This window comes from Arachis hypogaea, chromosome 14 (genome assembly GCF_003086295.3).
Source record: "Arachis hypogaea cultivar Tifrunner chromosome 14, arahy.Tifrunner.gnm2.J5K5, whole genome shotgun sequence".
Classification (NCBI taxonomy): Eukaryota; Viridiplantae; Streptophyta; class Magnoliopsida; order Fabales; family Fabaceae; genus Arachis; species Arachis hypogaea.
Window position 1 is genome coordinate 141,393,912 of NC_092049.1, and position 24,278 is coordinate 141,418,189.

The 24,278-nt window shown below is 35.6% G+C and overlaps 5 protein-coding genes across 5 annotated transcripts; 4 read left to right on the forward strand and 1 right to left on the reverse strand.

The window, feature by feature from the left end:
- Window positions 1-278: 278 nt before the first annotated feature.
- LOC112798106 (putative disease resistance RPP13-like protein 3) lies at window positions 279-4,116 on the forward strand. Its single transcript, XM_025841281.3, has 2 exons — window positions 279-1,027; window positions 1,189-4,116. The coding sequence occupies exons 1-2, from the start codon at window positions 480-482 to the stop codon at window positions 3,806-3,808; spliced, it is 3,168 nt and encodes a 1,055-aa protein (XP_025697066.1). The 5' UTR covers window positions 279-479; the 3' UTR covers window positions 3,809-4,116.
- Window positions 4,117-6,762: 2,646 nt separating this feature from the next.
- On the forward strand, window positions 6,763-10,750 carry LOC112798107 (toMV susceptible protein tm-2-like). Its single transcript, XM_072215608.1, has 3 exons — window positions 6,763-7,498; window positions 7,609-10,357; window positions 10,478-10,750. Exons 1-2 carry the CDS (start codon window positions 6,993-6,995, stop codon window positions 10,283-10,285), a joined length of 3,183 nt encoding a protein of 1,060 aa, XP_072071709.1. The 5' UTR covers window positions 6,763-6,992; the 3' UTR covers window positions 10,286-10,357; window positions 10,478-10,750.
- A 1,092-nt stretch (window positions 10,751-11,842) lies between these two features.
- Window positions 11,843-12,274, forward strand: LOC112795465 (toll/interleukin-1 receptor-like protein). Its single transcript, XM_025837395.1, has one exon. The coding sequence runs from the start codon at window positions 11,843-11,845 to the stop codon at window positions 12,272-12,274; it is 432 nt and encodes a 143-aa protein (XP_025693180.1).
- Window positions 12,275-14,061: 1,787 nt separating this feature from the next.
- On the forward strand, window positions 14,062-15,105 carry LOC114927608 (disease resistance protein RUN1-like). Its single transcript, XM_029297678.1, has 2 exons — window positions 14,062-14,072; window positions 14,487-15,105. Exons 1-2 carry the CDS (start codon window positions 14,062-14,064, stop codon window positions 15,103-15,105), a joined length of 630 nt encoding a protein of 209 aa, XP_029153511.1.
- A 5,028-nt stretch (window positions 15,106-20,133) lies between these two features.
- LOC114927609 (TMV resistance protein N-like) lies at window positions 20,134-23,396 on the reverse strand. The gene is made up of 2 exons (XM_029297679.1): window positions 23,032-23,396; window positions 20,134-20,752 (listed from the first exon to the last, which is right to left on the reverse strand). The coding sequence occupies exons 1-2, from the start codon at window positions 23,394-23,396 to the stop codon at window positions 20,134-20,136; spliced, it is 984 nt and encodes a 327-aa protein (XP_029153512.1).
- Between the last annotated feature and the right edge of the window lie 882 nt (window positions 23,397-24,278).

Sequence of the window (24,278 nt, forward strand, 5' to 3'; positions counted from 1 at the left end):
ATATTATATATATTTGAGGACGAGGAAAAAGATGAATTATGACTTAAAATGAACTAAGAACACAATTCCATTTACTTGAATTGAAAGAGAAAAATTACAAAATTGGAGGGGACCATGGCCATAGCTGATAGCTCCACCTTTATTACACCTCTCTGTTTTTTAATCATAAGAATCGTTGTCTATAGATGACTGAGCATCATGGTGGACACATGACTTGGATGCTAAGGACAAGTTAAGATTGGTTAAGTCTAATATCAAGAGTTTAATAATAAAATAAAATTGGTGGTGAAAGCAATTGTCATGACCAAGGTCTTTTTATAACAAATATATGTATCAATCATTCATCAAAGTATTGCAAGTAGCTAATAATATATTCCAAAGTCACCAAGCAAGTTCATGAATCAATCCACCAACTATTTCATCATTCATATCCACACTGCTTTACTGCTTCTTTGATTTCAATTGTTGTATACCACGTCATGGCCGATGATGGAGCGGCCGGGGTGGCGTCTTCCTCGTTGCCGGCACCGTGGTTGTGGGCGACGTCATCCTTATCATCAGAAGGAGGCATGTATGATGTTTTTCTGAACTTTAGAGGCGAGGACACAAGGTTCTTATTCACAGATTATCTCTATCATGGCCTGGCCGATGTAAAAAAACTGCAAGTATTCAGGGATGATCCGGGTCTGGAACTAGGTGACGCAATTAAACCTACTCTGATGGAAGCCATTAAAAGATCTAGGATTCATATTGTTGTGATGAGTGAAAACTATGTGTCTTCTTCATGGTGCCTCCTGGAACTAGAGCAGATGCTCAAGTACTCCAACAATGGAACAAAACGTCCCGTTTTTCCAGTTTTTTATCGCGTGAAGCCTGCAGAAGTGAGATATCAGATTAGCACCAAATCTAAGGAAGCCATGAAGAAACATGAAGCAAGAGAAAACAAAGAGAAGGCGGATGCGTGGAAGTTGGCTTTATCTACAGTTTGCGGGTTAAGTGGAGAACACATTGTTGAGAAGGGAGATCAGTGAGTTACTTAATGAATTACCTAATTAATTGAACTCATAATTTTTTATCATCTTAATTAATAAAGATTGAGAGGACAAGTTAAGTTTACAATGAATCATGATTTTTTCTAAAATAATAATTACGTACAAAGATATTAATATTGTGCCTTGTGCTTTGTAGTTATGAAACAGCGGTCGTAGGCAAGATTGCTGAACAAGTCTCTGCAAAACTTCTAGAGATCAGGCAACAATTAAACAGATTTGATTCTCAATTTGGAGTGGTTGAATCACTTTTGAACCTTGAATCTTGTGATACTGTCGGTGTGGTGGGAATTTATGAAGATCCTAAAATAGGCAAAAGTTACATAACAACATTTGCTTTTGAGCTATACTATAAGATCAAATATAAGTTCCAAACAGCAGCTTTTCTTGTTGATGTTAGTACACTTCTAAGGAAAACCACGGATGACAATCGCGTGGAAATTTTCCGACAGGAGCTTCTTTCTGATATGGTTGGGAAGAAGATGCATGAGTTGAAGCATGAAAAGATGCTCCTGGTTCTAGAAGGGGTTGATAGTAAAGAGCATTTGGAGTTGCTAGTGGGAATGAGAATGGGAATAGGTGATTGGTTTGGTGGTGGTAGTAGGATCATGATAGCTACAGAAAACAGAAATCTCTTTGAGGATTGTCCTGCTGTGATGAATGGTGTTAAGGTTGAGAAACATTGCATACGTGAAGGTGAATTCGGGAAGGAAAAGATTGTGAAGGAGAAGAAGGTAGTGGGATTTGTGAAAGAATTCATCGATGTTATTAATCAACTGAAGGAAGAAGATCCAAAGGGGAGGAATGTTGTTTCCATTGTTGGCATGGGTGGGTCGGGCAAGACAACCCTTGCTAAAAAGATCTATGATAGCAATGAGGTCAGCGAGGTATTCTCTTTCCGTGCATGGGTAACTGTTTCCAAAGATTACACGGAAAAGGAAATTTTCTCAACTCTTTTTCGTTCTCTGAAGCCATCCAAACCTATACCTGAAGAAGAAGGAAAGTTGAAGAAGGAGGTGAGAAGTTGTTTCACTAAGTTGAATGAGGAAAGTACAAAGTATTTGGTAGTGCTGGATGATGTGTGGGACACTCAACTGTGCCACAATCTAAAAGATTATCTTCTACCAAATAACAATAATGGCAGCAGGATATTGGTGACTACACGAAATCATGAAGTGGCAAACCGTGCAAGGTCCAAGGAACCTCACAGTAAACTGCTCCGGTTGAATGAAGAAGAAAGTTGGAGATTGTTTTGCAACGAGGTGTTTTGTGGAGAAGATTGTCCTCCTGATTTAGAGCCTATTGGTAAATCAATTGTAGAAAGTTGCAAGGGTTTACCATTGGCTATCATAACCATAGCTGGGGTTGTCGCAAAGAAGGAAGAAGAAGAGTGGGGAGACATTGAGAAACTAATTCCTCATTGGGATGTTGATGATGATATCATCCGGATGAAGAACATATTGAAGACAAGCTATGATGATTTACATGAAAATCTGAAGCCGTGCTTTCTGTATCTTGGGGTCTTTCCAGAAGATTACAATATAAATGTGACGGAATTAATCAGACTATGGATGGCAGAAGGCTTCATACAAGTAAGAGAAACTGGAACATCAAAGGCACCACCACAGCCTGAAGATGTTGGTAGGAAATACTTGAAGGATTTAGTGGATCGTAACTTGGTACAAGTGACAAAGAGAAAGAGTGACGGGAAAGGCGTGAAAACATGCCAGATCCACGATCTCTTCCGGGATCTGTGCATAGAACAGAGCAATGCACAGAGCATTCGTAGATTATCCTTTACTCGCAAGGGTAAATACTATGCTTGTTCAGTAATATGTAATCAATCGAGCATTTGTTCCTTGTTTGTTTATGGAATTGATGTGGATTGGTCAAGTGATACTCCGGAAAACTTACAATCAATTAATGTGCTACATTTTGAGACAGTTGGTGGTAAAGATCCAAGGGTGAATTTCAAGGAGTTGATCCACCTAAAGTACCTGAGAATATACAAACCGGTGGTACCCATAAGAATTGGGGAGTATAAGGAGCTGATGCATCTTAATTGTCGAGGTGGTGTGAAGCTACAAGCAGACAGAGAAGGACCAAATAACATATTACAAAATCTCCAAAGCCTAAGCTATGTGCGTCCTGATTCAGTACTAGAAAGCCTCATAAAGAATGGATGCTTTCCCAACTTGAACACATTGGGTTTGTTATTGTATTCAGAGGACAAGCAAGGAGGTAGGACTGAAGTACTAAAGAAACTGGGCGACCTAAGGAATCTACGCAACCTGAAATTACACTTTGATCACATGATGAAATATTACAATACGCCAGCACTTTTAATGGATGAAATGGAATTTCTGTCAAATCTCACCAAGATCACTTTGGAGGGTGCTTGGGGTTTCAACTCCAGCGACATGGCTGCTCTAGGACGGATTGCCAACCTCAAAACTTTAAAATTGAATGGGGGATTAGTATCGCCGAATAGGCTTATTAGTTGTGGTGATGCTGGGAGTTTTCCAAAGCTAGAAATGTTTCACATGATAGATATGTACTTTCTCCAATGTCTTGCACTAGAAGAAGGTGTGATGCCTTGTCTTCAACGCGTGGTCATCTCTCATTGCGGTGATTTGAGGGAGATTCCTGAACGGCTGTTGTCCTTGAGTAACTTACGCCATCTGCATGATGATATTTGGGAAGAAGCTGATAATGCCTCCAACAAGTATGAGCTCAGGAGAACTTCAACATCGTCATAGCTGATCCAATACATACTTCTCATTAGCTGAGGTATCTTATACAATAAGCTTGGTATTGTTGTAATGGAGGTGTTCGTGTAATATATGTATTCGAATTATTGTTCTAGTGGAGAGCGATAACCAAGCTAATAAAGTAATAAATTATTGTCTTGTGACGAGTACATTACGGCTTTAAATCCTGGATCATATGGCTAAGATTCAGAGTCACTCCATCATAGACTATATCATTATATCAACATGCAGTATATTATTATCAATTGATCTAATGGCAAATGTGACAAAAAAAACCATATTGCCTTCTTGTCTAAGACTTGTTTCATCATTCTTTATAGCATTATTAGAGAAAATACAATTAGTTAGAATAAAAATTTAGTCATGAATATTTATCTACATCTACAATCACAATCACAAAGAAATAAATTGTTGTCTAATTTAGAATTTTAGAACTTCATCCCAAATCGTGCAGGCTACAAGTCCATCAAACAAAACAATTCAATGATTTCCTTGAATAGGGGGCACATAACAAAGCTAAGCTTGATTGGCCAATGACCATATCAATTATTATTGCTGCCTTATATATATATATATTCTAATATTGCTAGTTCAAAATTCCTCTTTGATGAGTTTGGAAAACTCTTGTTTAATTTTGATGATGAACAAACATTATTAAAATATTTAATTACAAAATTATTAATTTGATCTTAATTCATACTTGCTTAATAAATAATTTTGTGTGTGCAGATTTGTTATTGGGCCGAAATGAAAAGAAATATCCCAAGCCCAATTAATTAAATTTCAGCCCCATGTAATTCTTGTTGTGTGATTTTTGGCTGAAACGGTTTTATTAGTTGGGCCAGAAAATTTTGTTTCTATAAAGTCCAAAGAAAGTCTTCCTATGTGTTCACTGCTTGATCCCAATTTCATCAGAAAAGCAAATGTTATTATTGGGCCTGATTTAATTATTGTTGCAACTAAGCCCAATTCCATTTAAGATGAAAATTCCTCATGCTTTGACCGAATCCATGAGGCAAAGAAAAACAAAGCCTTATTTGCTTCCAACGGATTCCACTACAAGGATTTCAAAGTTAATTTAAGCATTGGAAACATAAGTAAGTGAGAGAAGATTGATTTGACTAAGGGCATCATTGCTACACGCCAACTAAGGGAAGTAAAAGCAAGCTATTTTCAATTAATTAGTTTAACCACTTTGAAATTGCTTTTCTTCAAATTCTTTCTTCTCTCTCTCATCTCTTTCTTGTTTCTTCTTCGGTCCTTGTCCAGGAAACTATGGACGCTATGCTCATCAACAAAGAAAAAGAAGAAGTTGCATGCATCAAGACCATCAAGTTAATGATGGCAGGAAAAAGTAAAGTATGTAGTGGCTGAGATTTTCACCAAATATGGTTAGATTTGGTGAGGTAATCTCGAGCTCTTCATGCTCAGAAAAGGAAGATGAAGATTCGGCCAGCAAGGGAGATTCTTGAAGCATGGCTTGTCTTTGATTCTGCTCAACCACCACAGGGAGTAGCTAGAGCGGCGAAGTGATGGTTGAAGGCAGAGATTGAAGCAGATGAAGTCATCATCATCATGAAGCATCAAGGGCCAGAAATCCATCTTGGAGAGGAAGCCAATGATGGAGAGCTCGGATTGATGAAGGTTGATGATCAAAAAAGGACTAGAGGTAATTGCATGTTGGGTTTTACATGGTTATCTCTTCTCTCTCTAAGTGGCCGAACCGGTTCTGTTCATTGAAGGAAGAAGAAGTTGGTTCGGTTTTGGCTTCAAGTGTGGAGGCTTTCCTCTTCTTTAAAAAGGGGGAACAACCACTGTTTGAAGCAAGGAGAAAATTTGAGAGTGTAAGGCACAGAGTTCTCAGAGCTACCTGAGCTAACAGTTTTCTCTTCTCCTTCAATGTTCTCTGTTTTGTAATTTTTCTGTTTAATTTTGTCATGTCTTGAGTCTCATGGAAAAAGGCAAACAAGTGAGGTTTGTATGAAAAAGCCATAGAGCGAAAAAAGGCAGAGAGAGCAAAATTAAAAGAAAAAGCCATAGATGTCTTAGAGGTCCTTTGTTCATCTATGTTGTGTTTCATGATTATGTGGGAATCCCCTTATAAGTTGGGTTAGCACTTTACAAGTTGTAATCAGATTGATTATAATGAAATTCCATCATGATTGTGATGGAGACTGAATGTAGGCTGCACTGCACTTAGCAGCCGAACCAGGATATATCTGGGTGCAATCTTCTTCTTCTTTCTACTCCATTTCTGTTTTCAACTATACAGGAGCAAAAACCAGAAGTTTCTCGTGCCAAGTGACGAGACAAAAAGAAAAGTCTCGTGGCTAGGGACGAGACAAAACAAAAAGTCTCGTGTGTAGTGAAGAGATAAAAAGGATAAAAGTTTCCAGAATTAGTCTGACAAGTCAACAAGTGTTATCAAACGAAAATGGGGCTAAGATTTAACCCCCATTCTCTTAGCCACTGAAACCATCACTCCTCTTAAAAAAAAAATAATTCCTGGCCTTAGTCCAAATATCATAACCCAGATCAACCTGGCAGTCTTAATCACTAGGTCCATCAAGAGAAAGTACACATTATAGGTATAGCCCACTTATTAAAAATAATATATATTAAAATTAACTATTAAAATTAGTTGTTAATATAAAATAAATATTAAAATATAAAATATATATTAAAAATAAATTAAATAATATATATTTATATATAAATAAATAATAATTAATTTAATAATTATTTTTTTATATATAAATAATATTTTTTATTACAAATTTTATGCATCATTCATTGAGAAAATTAAAAAATTAGTTTTTTTATTAAAATTTAGTCAATAATTAATTAAATCAGTATTTAATCAACAAAAAAAATTAAATATTTTATATTATTAAATATAATTTTACATTATTAAAAATATTAATAATAACTAATTAATTATTATAACTTCATTTACTACGAAGAAGTTGCTTGCAATCCGCGGGAGTTGACTTGAGAGTCTACATATCTCTCTTCAATAATTTAGACTCAGCAATTACTAAGAAACTTGGGTCCAGGCTTGTTTAATTTGTAGTAATGACTTCACCTAGTCTCCATTACCATTTCTGTTACTTTAATATCTTTTGTTAACTCTTGTTTAATATTGCAAACCTTCCAAAGGCTGTTTCTTACCATGGCTGCTTCGTCATCATCATCATCATCAGATCCAGGTGCAACATCGTCATCACATTTCAAGTATGATGTTTTTCTGAGCTTTAGAGGCTACACAAGACTCAGATTCACAGACGCACTCTATCATGCTTTGATCAACAACGGAATCGACACCTTCAGAGATAACGACAAGCTGAGAATAGGCAAGGAGCTGGAAGGTGCTCTTCTAGAAGCAATTGAAAGTTCAAGGATGTCAATTCTTATACCGTGTGATGAGTATCCAACCTCCAAGTGGTGCCTTGATGAACTCGTCAAGATCATGGAATGTTCGGAGAATGGTAGGAAGCGACCGGTGTTACCAGTGTACTACTATGTGGAAAGATCAGATGTGCAGTACCAGCTCAACGAATATGCAAAAGCCATGACTGCTCATGAAGAAAAAGGCAGATACAATCACAAGTTGGAAGCATGGAGGTCAGCCTTGTCTGAAGTAGGCAAGATTTATGGTCAACGCTGTGATCAGAATACGTGAGTAGCTACTTTATTTACGATTCATTTGAATATTAGTATTTTATATATTTCTATAAAAGAAGATCAGACAAGTTAAAATGCAAAGAAAATGTGTATGTTCTTTGCAGACCATTTGGTATGGCTATTAACAAGATTGTCGAAGAGGTCATAAAAAGACTTCCTCCTTTGCCTCTGTATATTCACCGTCCACTTGGATGTGATTCTGAACTTGAAGAGGCAAAATCACTTCTACAGATTGGTTCATCTCATGCTTGCCGTTTGATGCTGGGAATTCATGGAGATGGTGACCTAAGTCAATTTGTTGCGGAGTTGTATAACAAGATTAGGTGTGACTTTGCATCTGCAAGTTTTCTTTCCGGTATCAGTAAGAAAACAAATGCAAGTGGCGGTGGCCTAGAAGATCTACAAAAAACGCTTCTTTCTGAGATGAAAGAGAAGGTAAAGAATAAGATCGGAAGCACATTCAGTGGATCTTTTGAAATAAAACGAAGACTAGGCAAAAAAGGAGTTCTTCTGATTTTGGATGATGTTGATAATATACAACAACTGAAATCACTAGCTGGAGAAATCGATTGGTTTGGTCCTGGCAGTAGGATCATCATAACAACAAGATATGAAGATGTGCTAGATGAGCATGCTGGTGTTGATATTAAGAAATATCGCTTCGATGAAGGTGAATTCGAAGGCAACGGAGGAAGCTCTACTATGATGGAAGAAAATGTAGTGGGATTGGAGGAAGACTTCAATGTAATAATTAATCAACTCAAAGAAGAAGATTCTGCTAGGAATGTTGTTTCCATTGTTGGCATGGGTGGGTTGGGCAAGACTACCCTTGCCCGAAAGGTCTACAATAGCGATGAGGCCAGAGAGCTATTTCCTTGCCGCGCATGGGCAACCGTTTCCAAAGAGTGCATGCCAACGGAAGTTTTCAAAGAACTTCTCAAGTGTTTGAAGGTACCCGAAGCTGACTATGAAAATGCAGGTGAAGAGAAGTTGAAAGATATGGTGAGAAAACGTTTGAATGGGAAAAAGTATTTGGTAGTGCTTGACGATGTATGGGAAGCAAACGTATGGGACAAGCTAAAGGGTCCTTTACCGGATAACAACAATGGCAGCATGATACTAGTAACTACTCGTAATGATCAAATGGCGAATTATACAAGGTCAAAGGAGCCTCACCACCAACTACACTTGTTGGATGAAGATCAAAGTTGGGAAATGTTTCGCAATAAGGTGTTTGGCAGAGAAGAGTGTCCTCCTCCTTTAGAGCTTATTGGAAGATCAATTGCTTTCGAAAGCTGCAAAGGTTTACCATTGGCTATCAAAACCATAGCCGGGATTGTCGCGAAGAAGGAGAGATCAGAGGATGCATGGGAAGAAATCAAGAACCTGCTCCCTTACTGGTCTGTTGCTGAAGACAAGGAAGGTGAAGAGATGATGAAGATATTGAAGTATAGCTACGATGATCTGTCTGAGAAAATGAAGCCATGCTTCCTATATCTTGGTGTGTTTCTTGAAGATGCAGAGATTCTGGTGAGAGACTTAATCCAACTTTGGATGTCAGAAGACTTCATAAAGCCAATCCAAACTGGAAGAAGATTGATAGAACCTGAAGATATTGGTGAGCAATACTTGAAGGAGCTGGTGGATCGTAACTTGGTACAGGTTGTGAAGAGGAGGAGTGATGGCAAAGGCGTGAAAGCATGTCAGATCCACGACCTCATCCGCGATCTGTGCATATTGGTGAGTAACGACAACCCTGATAACAGTAACAATGCTCGCACGTTTACCTTTTCCAGGAGCGAAGGATCCTATGCATGTTCGGTAACATGTAATCATTCAAGCACTTGTTCCTTGTTCGTTTATGGAGATGTCGACGGGTGGTCACATCATATTCCAGAAGGTTGCCCAGTTAATGTGCTATATTTGAATGGATTCGATGGGTTACCAAATGAAAAGAATGCTGAGGACTTGGAGAGGTTGAAAAGCCTCAAGTTCTTGAAAATGGATTGTCTTGTTCTACATCGGTTATTTAAGCTTCAGAGTTTACAAACAATACAAGTAAATTGCATTTGGAAGCCAAAGAAAATAAGTGTTGATGAGGGGTTAAAGCAAATGAGACATTTTCGTTGCCCCGGGCTCGGTGGTGAGCAGTTGTTGTTAGATGAAAGGGTAAAAGAGAGAATGCAGAATTTCCAAACCCTGTGTTATGTTTATGCAGATTCACAATTAGGGCTCCTACTCAACAATGGCTACTTTCCCAACTTGAGAACACTGGGTTTACTGATAAGTGAAGACGAATGTCAATTAGTAGACGAAAACTTGAGGAGCCTGCTCCGCCTAAGCGAGCTACGTAAACTGAAACTTGTTTTTCTTAACGTCTTTGAAAGAGTTCCATTAGGTAAAATTAGATTTCCGTCAAATCTTACCAAGATTGTCTTGGCTTGTAAGGATTTCAATGACCAAGACATGAATGCTTTGGGACGGATTCGAAGCCTTCAAATTTTAAAATTACATCAAATAATATGTGAGCAATATGTCCTTAATTGTGGTGGGGCTGGGAGCTTTCCGCAGCTTCAAGTGTTAATCATGATAGGTGTGAGTGTCTCAAGTGTTACATTAGAAGCTGGTGCGATGTCTAGACTTCGAAGTGCTGTCTTTCGTCAGTGCTTAGGCTTGACGTTGCAGTCCCTTCCTGAACGAATGCTTTCCCTTGAATTTGACTTGCATTTTATTGAACCTGATTCTGATGATGATGATGAGAGACGACGACGACTACGATGATATGATAATGATGGATTGATTGATTGATTGAGGCATTGAAAGTCAATGTCACTGCTTCTGTCCCAAAAGCAGGTATATATTTACTCATAAGCACAGGCATATATATGATTTATGCCACATGATTACCCTTTTCATGCAACTTGTTTTTTATGCTTTTGCTAATAAGGTGAATCATTCATTTTATTTGTGCAGAACTCTCCTCCATAATACATATCATTACATGTGGTCCTGCAGCCCCATTGTATTGTAATGGAGTGTGATTGCACTGTTTTTCTTTTCTCTCTTTTATTTGAATATAGTGCTTGTTTTTATTTTGAGTGACACTTTTTTGTACTATTTTGGTAATTCCTCAAACACATTCGCTTTTACGTTGTGCATGTTCTGTTGAAGGTTTGAATGACATGTAATTTCTTTCATGTTAAACATAAATGAGATGAATTCATATTGTTAGTGTATAGCGTTAAATCCTTGATCATGGCTAAGATTCCAAATCACTCCATCATATGTCTACTTTCATATATATCAGTTTTTCTTGACCCCAAGAAACATTGCTCTGTATTAGGACAATGACAGATATCATTTACTGAATGTGAGTCATTACACTAAATTTCAAACTTTGTAATTTCAATTTGTCAAAACCGATCAAATCAAAAGTATTAAACCACTAAATTTCAAAGCACTGCAAATACTTACGAACTAAATTTCAAAGCTTGATACACAATCGTATTTCTTATTTCCTATATAAAGAGCTGAACATAAGCTCAGACTCGATTAAATTCCAGTACAACATAGACTTATTTGCCACAGCCATAAACCATCTAAAAATAACTCCGATCTATTGGATTAAATCATATTTTACCTTATATCAAATTATCTAAACTAACAAATGACATTCAAAATTTTGGGATGGGCTGAATTAGGAGTTACTTGATTTTTATTTAGTAAATCAATTGAATTTGGAAAATATCAAGAAGTTGCTCCACCTAAGATACCTCAGGGTACGCCTTAGCTTTACCACAAACTTGTTACCTACACTTGACAAGTTAGAAACATTGAGTATTCTGGATAAGAAAAAAGATGAATTATGACTTGAGAATTAAGAACAATTTCCTTTGTTAAACCTCCTACCGAATCAAGATTTACAGAATTTGATTATTCAATTTTTTTATGACAATAGTGTATGTCATCCCTAATTTATACTATCTTTTGCATTATTACTAGTACTAATTAACTAATAATCATATAGCTACTTACTCCCTCTCTCTCTAATTATCCTATTATACATGTTCTACCAAGCAAGGTCATGAATCAATCCACTAACTATTTCATCATTGGCCACGAAACTTCGTAGCATATGCTTTATTGGTATTTTGTTTTAGGGATTAATCTGTTTTCTACGTGTTTATTTATCACTTTAATCTATTGTAAGTGTAAATTGCAATTAAAATATTTAGAATCAGCAACTACAAGGACGCGTTTATTTGGTCTCCATTTCTATATGCATTACTCTTTCTTTTGTTAACTCTTGGCAAAAACGCGCAAAGACGGTTAATTAGCATGGCAGGTTCCTCATCATTATCAGATGAAGGTGCAGCATTATCATCACATTTCAAGTGTGATGTTTTTCTGAGCTTCAGAGGCCACACAAGACGCGAATTCACAGACGCACTCTATCATGCTTTGGTCAACAAAAGAATCGAGACTTTCAGAGATAGAGAGAATCTGAGAACAGGCGAGGAACTGGAAGGTGCTCTTGTTGAAGCAATTGAAAGATCAAGGATGTCAATTGTTATACTGTGTGATGAGTATCCAACTTCCAAGTGGTGCCTTGATGAACTCGTCAAGATCATGGAGTGTTCCCACAACGGAACAAAGCGACCGGTGTTACCAGTTTATTACTATGTGGAAGAATCAGATGTGCAGTACCAGCTCAATGAATATGCAAAAGCCATGACTAATCATCAAGAAAAAGGCAGATACAATCACTAGTTGGAAGCATCGAGGTCAGCCTTGTCTCAAGTTGGCAACATTTATGGTCCACTCTGTAATCAGAATACGTGAGTACTTTAATTTGCACACACAGCTTTATTTAGAAAACTAGAATGAGACCCGCGCATGACGTTAAATTAATGATAGTATATAATAAATATTAAAAATTGTTATATTTTGTAGAAATAAATTAAATGTGTAAATTGAAGCTAAATTTAAAAGGTGTTTTATTTTAAATAATTTGTAGTACAAAAGATTTGGATGTTGGAGTTGTACAAAGTGATATTTTTATTTAGTGGTTTGATTTTTGCATTTGTTTTAGCGGATGGATTTAGCCATCTTATGTGGCGCTCGTCCTCCTTTTTTTTGTTAGTTGTTAGAGTTGGTGCTTTCTTTTTTTTGTCCTAGGTTCTTGCGAAGACATGTTCTTTATGAATTATTGAGTTTGATGCACTTTCTATTGTGTTATTTGGTTCCATCTTTGTATGTATGTTCTTCTTTCGAAGATGTGTCTTGAATTTGTATAATTTTCTTTCTTCTTAATCGCTTGATGGGGTGGTGCTTCAATGTCATTATTTTTCTGAAATGTCATTAGATTTGAAGCAGTTGTGCCCAATAAGTTTTTTGCGTCGCCATCAAATAGTACAAAAGTTGTTGTAACACTTTGATCTAAAATCTTTAATTGAATTCTGAACCTAAAATAAGTATTGGGCTAACAACTAATAATTTGATAGATAAGATTATGAAAAGTATATAGAGTTACCTTATTGTTGGATATTATGATGTTTGATTACATGTGCCACAAATGTAGTTGTTTTTTTTATATGCTTTCTTCTTACACTTTTTACATTTAACATAATTCCATCTTAATTTGTCATCAATTTTGTTTATAATTGCTAAAATTGTGAAGATCTTTTTCTATTCCAATATTCAATTTATGTTATCATTAGGTATATGGTATTTGAGTAAGTATGAATGTATGATGCATGTTGTGATTTTTTTTTGTCATACCTGATCATCAGATTCTCATTGCAGTTTGAAAATAAATTTTTTTGTGCTAAATTTGATGTTATGTGAAAGAATAGTGATAAGAGACTTATATATGTAGTTTAAATGGTATGAAATTTAAATACTTATAACGTAAAATTTATTATGATTAATAATATTATTATGACAGTTGTAATATGGATGTTTATTATTTTTAGTGAGTTATTTATAAAAATTAATAAATTAATTATTGCGGTTATAAATTTATTATATTGTTTATAACGGTAAAATATAATAAATATAGGACTATGAATTCAATGTATTTGGAGCTTACAAATTTATTGGATTCTATTTTTTAGTTTTTTATTTGTATCTAATATAAAAATGTATGTCTGATATCATATTTTTTTGGTTTCGTTTTAATATTCTTTTAATAAATTTGTTTTTTTTTTAGTTTTCAAATATTATTTTCAAAATTTATATTGGTAAAATAAAATAGAATTTGTTTTTAATAATAAGTAAAAAATACAATAATAGTTCTTTGTATCTAGTGTTACTTCTAAAAATTAAAATGATTTTTCTTTTTAGCAAAGATACAGAAACTCGAATTCGCGATCAATATGGGAGATTATGCCATTTGAAGTATAACTCATTGGCAAAAATTAAAATGATTATAATAAATATAATTATAATAATAAAATATAATTTTTATTTTTTAAACTTTTAATTTATAAATTAATTGTTACGATTATAAATTTATTGTATTGTTTATAACGGTAAGATATAATAAATATAGGAACATGAATTCAATGTATTTGGAGGTTACAAAGTTATTGGATTCTATTTTTTAGTTTTTTATTTGTATATTTTATTTTTTTGCTGATTTAAAAATAATAGTTGATTTGGCAAGAATTGAGTGGTTGATTCTAAAGTTATGCCAAGTAAGTAATATTACTGACATGACATTAGTAGAAGAAAAGAAATATGTCAAAAGTAATGTAGTGCATGCTTATGTATCTACTTTTATATATTAAGAATAGATATTTTCGTTAACATCTCTAGTTGTCAATTTTATACTATGATATACATAGCAGTAACTTTCTAAAAAGATAATTTCTATATATTTTTCATTTGTTTAGTTATAGTTTTTATATATTTGTGTAAAGTTAAAGAAGACAAATTAAAATACAAAGAAGATATAATGTATTGCATATGTGCTTTGCAGACCTTGGGGTGTGATTATTGACAACATTGTTGAAGAGGTCTCAAGGAGACTTCCTTCTATTCCTTTATATATTGATCGCCCACTTGGATTAGATTCTCAGCTTGAAGAGGCGAAATCACTTCTAGAGGTTGATTCTCATGCTGCCTGTTTCATGCTGGGAATTCATGGAGATGGTGAACTAAGAAAATTTGTTTTGGAGCTATATAATGAGATTAGAGGTCATTTTAAAGCTGGAAGTTTTCTTTCTAATGTTAGTGAAAAAACAAAAAGAGGTGGCCTAGAAGGTCTGCAAAAAACACTTTTATCTGAGATGGGAGAGGAAGTGAAGACTGAGATAGGAAGCATATCCAGAGGATCCTCTGAAATTAGACAAAGGCTTGGCCAAAAGAGAGTTCTTCTAGTTTTGGATGATGTTGATAGCATACAACCATTGGAATCATTAGCAGGGGCAGGTGATTGGTTTGGTCCTGGTAGTAGGATCATTACAACAAGAAGAAATGATGGTGTACTAGATAAGCATGCATTAAAAAAGGGTGTTGAGATTAAGAAATTTTGCTTCGATGAAGGTGAATTCGAAGGCATGCAATCAGATGACAAACAAAAGAGGTATGTTGTGTAAGAAGATGTAGTAGGTTTTGAGGATGACATTGCCATTTTAATTAAGAAGTTGCAGGACGAGGATTCACACAATAATGTTGTCTCCATCATTGGTATGGGTGGGTTGGGCAAGACTACTCTTGCTCGAAAGATCTACAACAGTAAAGAGGTCAAGAAATTGTTCCCTTATCGCGCATGGAGTTATGTTTCCAAAGACTACAACAAAAAGGAAGTTTTGTTGAGAATTCTTGATTGCTTGATGAGTTCAACATCTAAATTTAAAGATTCAAGTGAGGAGGTTTTGAAGAATGAAGTGGGAAAGTGTTTGAAATGGAGCATATACCTTGTGGTGCTTGATGATATCTGGGAACCTGAAGCATGGGACGATTTGAGGGATACCTTTCCAAATGATAAAAATGGCAGCAAAATACTAATAACAAGTCGTAATGAGATGGTGGCTATTACGATGGGTAACCGGAGATTATTGGGTTGGATTAGTTTGGCTGGCCCAATCGTCTGAAAGAGGAAGCCTTCGAGTGAGTTTATGATCCAATGCCTCCGTCCGACTTGGGTGTGAGAGAATGGGGGGTGGTACCTGCAAAGGCATTCCGATGCCAAAGTCAGTAAGGGAGCAAAACAGGTCTAGAGAGTATTGGGCTTAGTGATACCTGAGAAGTATCAGTGTATTTATAGCGATAAGCTAATAACCACCGTTGAAGTAGTTCCGCCATAAAAGGGGGAATAACCGTTCCTTTATCTTAGGGCAGTTGGCATATGGCTCCTGGAAGTGGGTTGAGAGATTTTAGGGGCAGTTATTCTCTTGAGTCAGTGTTTTTCTGCCGACTAATCTTCATTCCCGACTTCTTTAGAGCAAGTCGTGGTAAGAACCGATTTCATAAGACAAAGGTCGGTGTAGGGTGAGGCTCAATCCTTTGAATTGAGTCTTTCGTTTGGACCTGGGCCTTAGCGTTGGATCAGGGTATGATCAATGGCAAACTATACAAATCCAAGTAAGCCTCCTCACTTTCTTCACTTACTTGACCAAAAAGAAAGTTGAGAATTGTTTTGCAAGAAAGTGTTTTTGAATGAAGTGTGTCCTTCAAATCTAGATCCCCTTGGTAGATCAATTGTCGAAAGTTGTAGGGGTTTACCACTTGCTATCATCACCTTAGCAGGGCTTGTTGCCAAGAGAAAAAGGACAGAACAAGAGTGGTTGAGAATTAAGGGCTATGTCAGTTGGCATCTTGCTCAAGACAAGACCAAAGTCATGGATGTACTAAAACTTAGCTACGACTATTTGCCTAGAAGATTGAAGCCATGTTTTCTGTACCTTGGAATCTACCCTGAAGATTATGAGATCCCTGCGAAAGAACTTATCCAGTTATAGATAGCTGAAGGGTTCATACAACCACATGAAAGTGGAACTCCAAATGCACCAGAACCAGAAGATGTCGGTGAAGATTACTTGGTTGAGTTAGTAGATCGTAGCTTGATACAAGTAACTAGTATAAGGAGCTATGGAGGTGTGAAAACATGTAAGATTCATGATCTCCTCCGCGAACTCTGCATATTAGAAAGAAAAGCTAATAACTCCTTAGAGGTTTTCACAGAGTCCAACATCCATGCCAACAACACAAGCAATCCTCATAGATTGTCTTTTCTGTGCAATGCACAATCTTATGTCTCCTCAGTCAAACCGGACACTCGTTCGTTGTTCTTTTTTGCCGGAGCCAGAAGGACGAACTGCAAAGAAAGTTGTCTTAAAAATTTCCAGTCTATACAAGTGCTACACTTGCAAGATCAAGTGTATTTCACATCAGATTCTAATGATCTGGAAACAATGATCCACCTGAAGTACTTGAGACTAAAGTATCCAACCTAAAAAGTTTAAGCATATTTTCAAGGTCTTATGAGGTCCCTCTCTCGTGCGTGGGCGGAGGTTTCTCACGGCTTCAAGTGCTGAAACTCGAATACTCATCTGGATACAACCGGGGTGTGTTGGACGGAGGTGCAATAATGACTCCTCTTCGGTGTTCGGTGATGAAGCAGTGTCTTCGAGTGACTGCGCTTCCTAAACAGCTCTGGTCCTTGACTACCTTACAAAAGGTGGATGTTGTTGGCCCCTCCGACGAATTGGAAAAAAGCCTCTGAAATGTTGAGGTCAAGAAGGGTTGCAAGCTCACTGTAAACGGATATACAGATCTGGATGACCTGCCTCTCCGTCGCCGTGGTACGTGACTACCACCTGTTTGTGTCTCGATTCTTTCTCTGTTTCTACTTTCTAGTATCTGCTACCAAAAGGTGTTTGTACTTTGTACAACTGAATTTCACCTTCAAAGATATCTAGCATGTCACATGCCAAAGTCCAACAGTAACACAGGCTTCACCTACTTACATCCCTACACATGGACGTATAATTCTTGCATATAATGAGATCCAATATTCTTAATCAAAATTTCCTTTTAGACTAAGTGTTTATTTGGTGCTATTTAATTGATAATAAAAAAATTAAATTGATAAAAAAATTTGGTGCTATTAAACGGAAATTTTTTTTATCAATTTAATTTTTTTATTATCAATTAAATAGCACCAAATAAACACTTAGTCTAAAAGGAAATTTTGATTAAGAATATTGGATCTCATTATATGCAAGAATTATACGTCCATGTGTAGGGATGTAAGTAGGTGAAGCCTGTGTTACTGTTGGACTTTGGCATGTGACATGCTAGATATCTTTGAAGGTGAAATTCAGTTGTACAAAGTACAAACACCTTTTGGTAGCAGATACTAGAAAGTAGAAACAGAGAAAGAATCGAGACACAAACAGGTGGTAGTCACGTACCACGGCGACGGAGAGGCAGGTCATCCAGATCTGTATATCCGTTTACAGTGAGCTTGCAACCCTTCTTGACCTCAACATTTCAGAGGCTTTTTTCCAATTCGTCGGAGGGGCCAACAACATCCACCTTTTGTAAGGTAGTCAAGGACCAGAGCTGTTTAGGAAGCGCAGTCACTCGAAGACACTGCTTCATCACCGAACACCGAAGAGGAGTCATTATTGCACCTCCGTCCAACACACCCCGGTTGTATCCAGATGAGTATTCGAGTTTCAGCACTTGAAGCCGTGAGAAACCTCCGCCCACGCACGAGAGAGGGACCTCATAAGACCTTGAAAATATGCTTAAACTTTTTAGGTTGGATACTTTAGTCTCAAGTACTTCAGGTGGATCATTGTTTCCAGATCATTAGAATCTGATGTGAAATACACTTGATCTTGCAAGTGTAGCACTTGTATAGACTGGAAATTTTTAAGACAACTTTCTTTGCAGTTCGTCCTTCTGGCTCCGGCAAAAAAGAACAACGAACGAGTGTCCGGTTTGACTGAGGAGACATAAGATTGTGCATTGCACAGAAAAGACAATCTATGAGGATTGCTTGTGTTGTTGGCATGGATGTTGGACTCTGTGAAAACCTCTAAGGAGTTATTAGCTTTTCTTTCTAATATGCAGAGTTCGCGGAGGAGATCATGAATCTTACATGTTTTCACACCTCCATAGCTCCTTATACTAGTTACTTGTATCAAGCTACGATCTACTAACTCAACCAAGTAATCTTCACCGACATCTTCTGGTTCTGGTGCATTTGGAGTTCCACTTTCATGTGGTTGTATGAACCCTTCAGCTATCTATAACTGGATAAGTTCTTTCGCAGGGATCTCATAATCTTCAGGGTAGATTCCAAGGTACAGAAAACATGGCTTCAATCTTCTAGGCAAATAGTCGTAGCTAAGTTTTAGTACATCCATGACTTTGGTCTTGTCTTGAGCAAGATGCCAACTGACATAGCCCTTAATTCTCAACCACTCTTGTTCTGTCCTTTTTCTCTTGGCAACAAGCCCTGCTAAGGTGATGATAGCAAGTGGTAAACCCCTACAACTTTCGACAATTGATCTACCAAGGGGATCTAGATTTGAAGGACACACTTCATTCAAAAACACTTTCTTGCAAAACAATTCTCAACTTTCTTTTTGGTCAAGTAAGTGAAGAAAGTGAGGAGGCTTACTTGGATTTGTATAGTTTGCCATTGATCATACCCTGATCCAACGCTAAGGCCCAGGTCCAAACGAAAGACTCAATTCAAAGGATTGAGCCTCACCCTACACCGACCTTTGTCTTATGAAATCGGTTCTTACCACGACTTGCTCTAAAGAAGTCGGGAATGAAGATTAGTCGGCAGAAAAACACTGACTCAAGAGAATAACTGCCCCTAAAATCTCTCAACCCACTTCCAGGAGCCATATGCCAACTGCCCTAAGATAAAGGAACGGTTATTCCCCCTTTTATGGCGGAACTACTTCAACGGTGGTTATTAGCTTATCGCTATAAATACACTGATACTTCTCAGGTATCACTAAGCCCAATACTCTCTAGACCTGTTTTGCTCCCTTACTGACTTTGGCATCGGAATGCCTTTGCAGGTACCACCCCCCATTCTCTCACACCCAAGTCGGACGGAGGCATTGGATCATAAACTCACTCGAAGGCTTCCTCTTTCAGACGATTGGGCCAGCCAAACTAATCCAACCCAATAATCTCCGGTTACCCATCGTAATAGCCACCATCTCATTACGACTTGTTATTAGTATTTTGCTGCCATTTTTATCATTTGGAAAGGTATCCCTCAAATCGTCCCATGCTTCAGGTTCCCAGATATCATCAAGCACCACAAGGTATATGCTCCATTTCAAACACTTTCCCACTTCATTCTTCAAAACCTCCTCACTTGAATCTTTAAATTTAGATGTTGAACTCATCAAGCAATCAAGAATTCTCAACAAAACTTCCTTTTTGTTGTAGTCTTTGGAAACATAACTCCATGCGCGATAAGGGAACAATTTCTTGACCTCTTTACTGTTGTAGATCTTTCGAGCAAGAGTAGTCTTGCCCAACCCACCCATACCAATGATGGAGACAACATTATTGTGTGAATCCTCGTCCTGCAACTTCTTAATTAAAATGGCAATGTCATCCTCAAAACCTACTACATCTTCTTACACAACATACCTCTTTTGTTTGTCATCTGATTGCATGCCTTCGAATTCACCTTCATCGAAGCAAAATTTCTTAATCTCAACACCCTTTTTTAATGCATGCTTATCTAGTACACCATCATTTCTTCTTGTTGTAATGATCCTACTACCAGGACCAAACCAATCACCTGCCCCTGCTAATGATTCCAATGGTTGTATGCTATCAACATCATCCAAAACTAGAAGAACTCTCTTTTGGCCAAGCCTTTGTCTAATTTCAGAGGATCCTCTGGATATGCTTCCTATCTCAGTCTTCACTTCCTCTCCCATCTCAGATAAAAGTGTTTTTTGCAGACCTTCTAGGCCACCTCTTTTTGTTTTTTCACTAACATTAGAAAGAAAACTTCCAGCTTTAAAATGACCTCTAATCTCATTATATAGCTCCAAAACAAATTTTCTTAGTTCACCATCTCCATGAATTCCCAGCATGAAACAGGCAGCATGAGAATCAACCTCTAGAAGTGATTTCGCCTCTTCAAGCTGAGAATCTAATCCAAGTGGGCGATCAATATATAAAGGAATAGAAGGAAGTCTCCTTGAGACCTCTTCAACAATGTTGTCAATAATCACACCCCAAGGTCTGCAAAGCACATATGCAATACATTATATCTTCTTTGTATTTTAATTTGTCTTCTTTAACTTTACACAAATATATAAAAACTATAACTAAACAAATGAAAAATATATAGAAATTATCTTTTTAGAAAGTTACTGCTATGTATATCATAGTATAAAATTGACAACTAGAGATGTTAACGAAAATATCTATTCTTAATATATAAAAGTAGATACATAAGCATGCACTACATTACTTTTGACATATTTCTTTTCTTCTACTAATGTCATGTCAGTAATATTACTTACTTGGCATAACTTTAGAATCAACCACTCAATTCTTGCCAAATCAACTATTATTTTTAAATCAGCAAAAAAATAAAATATACAAATAAAAAACTAAAAAATAGAATCCAATAACTTTGTAACCTCCAAATACATTGAATTCATGTTCCTATATTTATTATATCTTACCGTTATAAACAATACAATAAATTTATAATCGTAACAATTAATTTATAAATTAAAAGTTTAAAAAATAAAAATTATATTTTATTATTATAATTATATTTATTATAATCATTTTAATTTTTGCCAATGAGTTATACTTCAAATGGCATAATCTCCCATATTGATCGCGAATTCGAGTTTCTGTATCTTTGCTAAAAAGAAAAATCATTTTAATTTTTAGAAGTAACACTAGATACAAAGAACTATTATTGTATTTTTTACTTATTATTAAAAACAAATTCTATTTTATTTTACCAATATAAATTTTGAAAATAATATTTGAAAACTAAAAAAAAAACAAATTTATTAAAAGAATATTAAAACGAAACCAAAAAAATATGATATCAGACATACATTTTTATATTAGATACAAATAAAAAACTAAAAAATAGAATCCAATAAATTTGTAAGCTCCAAATACATTGAATTCATAGTCCTATATTTATTATATTTTACCGTTATAAACAATATAATAAATTTATAACCGCAATAATTAATTTATTAATTTTTATAAATAACTCACTAAAAATAATAAACATCCATATTACAACTGTCATAATAATATTATTAATCATAATAAATTTTACGTTATAAGTATTTAAATTTCATACCATTTAAACTACATATATAAGTCTCTTATCACTATTCTTTCACATAACATCAAATTTAGCACAAAAAAATTTATTTTCAAACTGCAATGAGAATCTGATGATCAGGTATGACAAAAAAAAATCACAACATGCATCATACATTCATACTTACTCAAATACCATATACCTAATGATAACATAAATTGAATATTGGAATAGAAAAAGATCTTCACAATTTTAGCAATTATAAACAAAATTGATGACAAATTAAGATGGAATTATGTTAAATGTAAAAAGTGTAAGAAGAAAGCATATAAAAAAAACAACTACATTTGTGGCACATGTAATCAAACATCATAATATCCAACAATAAGGTAACTCTATATACTTTTCATAATCTTATCTATCAAATTATTAGTTGTTAGCCCAATACTTATTTTAGGTTCAGAATTCAATTAAAGATTTTAGATCAAAGTGTTACAACAACTTTTGTACTATTTGATGGCGACGCAAAAAACTTATTGGGCACAACTGCTTCAAATCTAATGACATTTCAGAAAAATAATGACATTGAAGCACCACCCCATCAAGCGATTAAGAAGAAAGAAAATTATACAAATTCAAGACACATCTTCGAAAGAAGAACATACATACAAAGATGGAACCAAATAACACAATAGAAAGTGCATCAAACTCAATAATTCATAAAGAACATGTCTTCGCAAGAACCTAGGACAAAAAAAAGAAAGCACCAACTCTAACAACTAACAAAAAAAAGGAGGACGAGCGCCACATAAGATGGCTAAATCCATCCGCTAAAACAAATGCAAAAATCAAACCACTAAATAAAAATATCACTTTGTACAACTCCAACATCCAAATCTTTTGTACTACAAATTATTTAAAATAAAACACCTTTTAAATTTAGCTTCAATTTACACATTTAATTTATTTCTACAAAATATAACAATTTTTAATATTTATTATATACTATCATTAATTTAACGTCATGCGCGGGTCTCATTCTAGTTTTCTAAATAAAGCTGTGTGTGCAAATTAAAGTACTCACGTATTCTGATTACAGAGTGGACCATAAATGTTGCCAACTTGAGACAAGGCTGACCTCGATGCTTCCAACTAGTGATTGTATCTGCCTTTTTCTTGATGATTAGTCATGGCTTTTGCATATTCATTGAGCTGGTACTGCACATCTGATTCTTCCACATAGTAATAAACTGGTAACACCGGTCGCTTTGTTCCGTTGTGGGAACACTCCATGATCTTGACGAGTTCATCAAGGCACCACTTGGAAGTTGGATACTCATCACACAGTATAACAATTGACATCCTTGATCTTTCAATTGCTTCAACAAGAGCACCTTCCAGTTCCTCGCCTGTTCTCAGATTCTCTCTATCTCTGAAAGTCTCGATTCTTTTGTTGACCAAAGCATGATAGAGTGCGTCTGTGAATTCGCGTCTTGTGTGGCCTCTGAAGCTCAGAAAAACATCACACTTGAAATGTGATGATAATGCTGCACCTTCATCTGATAATGATGAGGAACCTGCCATGCTAATTAACCGTCTTTGCGCGTTTTTGCCAAGAGTTAACAAAAGAAAGAGTAATGCATATAGAAATGGAGACCAAATAAACGCGTCCTTGTAGTTGCTGATTCTAAATATTTTAATTGCAATTTACACTTACAATAGATTAAAGTGATAAATAAACACGTAGAAAACAGATTAATCCCTAAAACAAAATACCAATAAAGCATATGCTACGAAGTTTCGTGGCCAATGATGAAATAGTTAGTGGATTGATTCATGACCTTGCTTGGTAGAACATGTATAATAGGATAATTAGAGAGAGAGGGAGTAAGTAGCTATATGATTATTAGTTAATTAGTACTAGTAATAATGCAAAAGATAGTATAAATTAGGGATGACATACACTATTGTCATAAAAAAATTGAATAATCAAATTCTGTAAATCTTGATTCGGTAGGAGGTTTAACAAAGGAAATTGTTCTTAATTCTCAAGTCATAATTCATCTTTTTTCTTATCCAGAATACTCAATGTTTCTAACTTGTCAAGTGTAGGTAACAAGTTTGTGGTAAAGCTAAGGCGTACCCTGAGGTATCTTAGGTGGAGCAACTTCTTGATATTTTCCAAATTCAATTGATTTACTAAATAAAAATCAAGTAACTCCTAATTCAGCCCATCCCAAAATTTTGAATGTCATTTGTTAGTTTAGATAATTTGATATAAGGTAAAATATGATTTAATCCAATAGATCGGAGTTATTTTTAGATGGTTTATGGCTGTGGCAAATAAGTCTATGTTGTACTGGAATTTAATCGAGTCTGAGCTTATGTTCAGCTCTTTATATAGGAAATAAGAAATACGATTGTGTATCAAGCTTTGAAATTTAGTTCGTAAGTATTTGCAGTGCT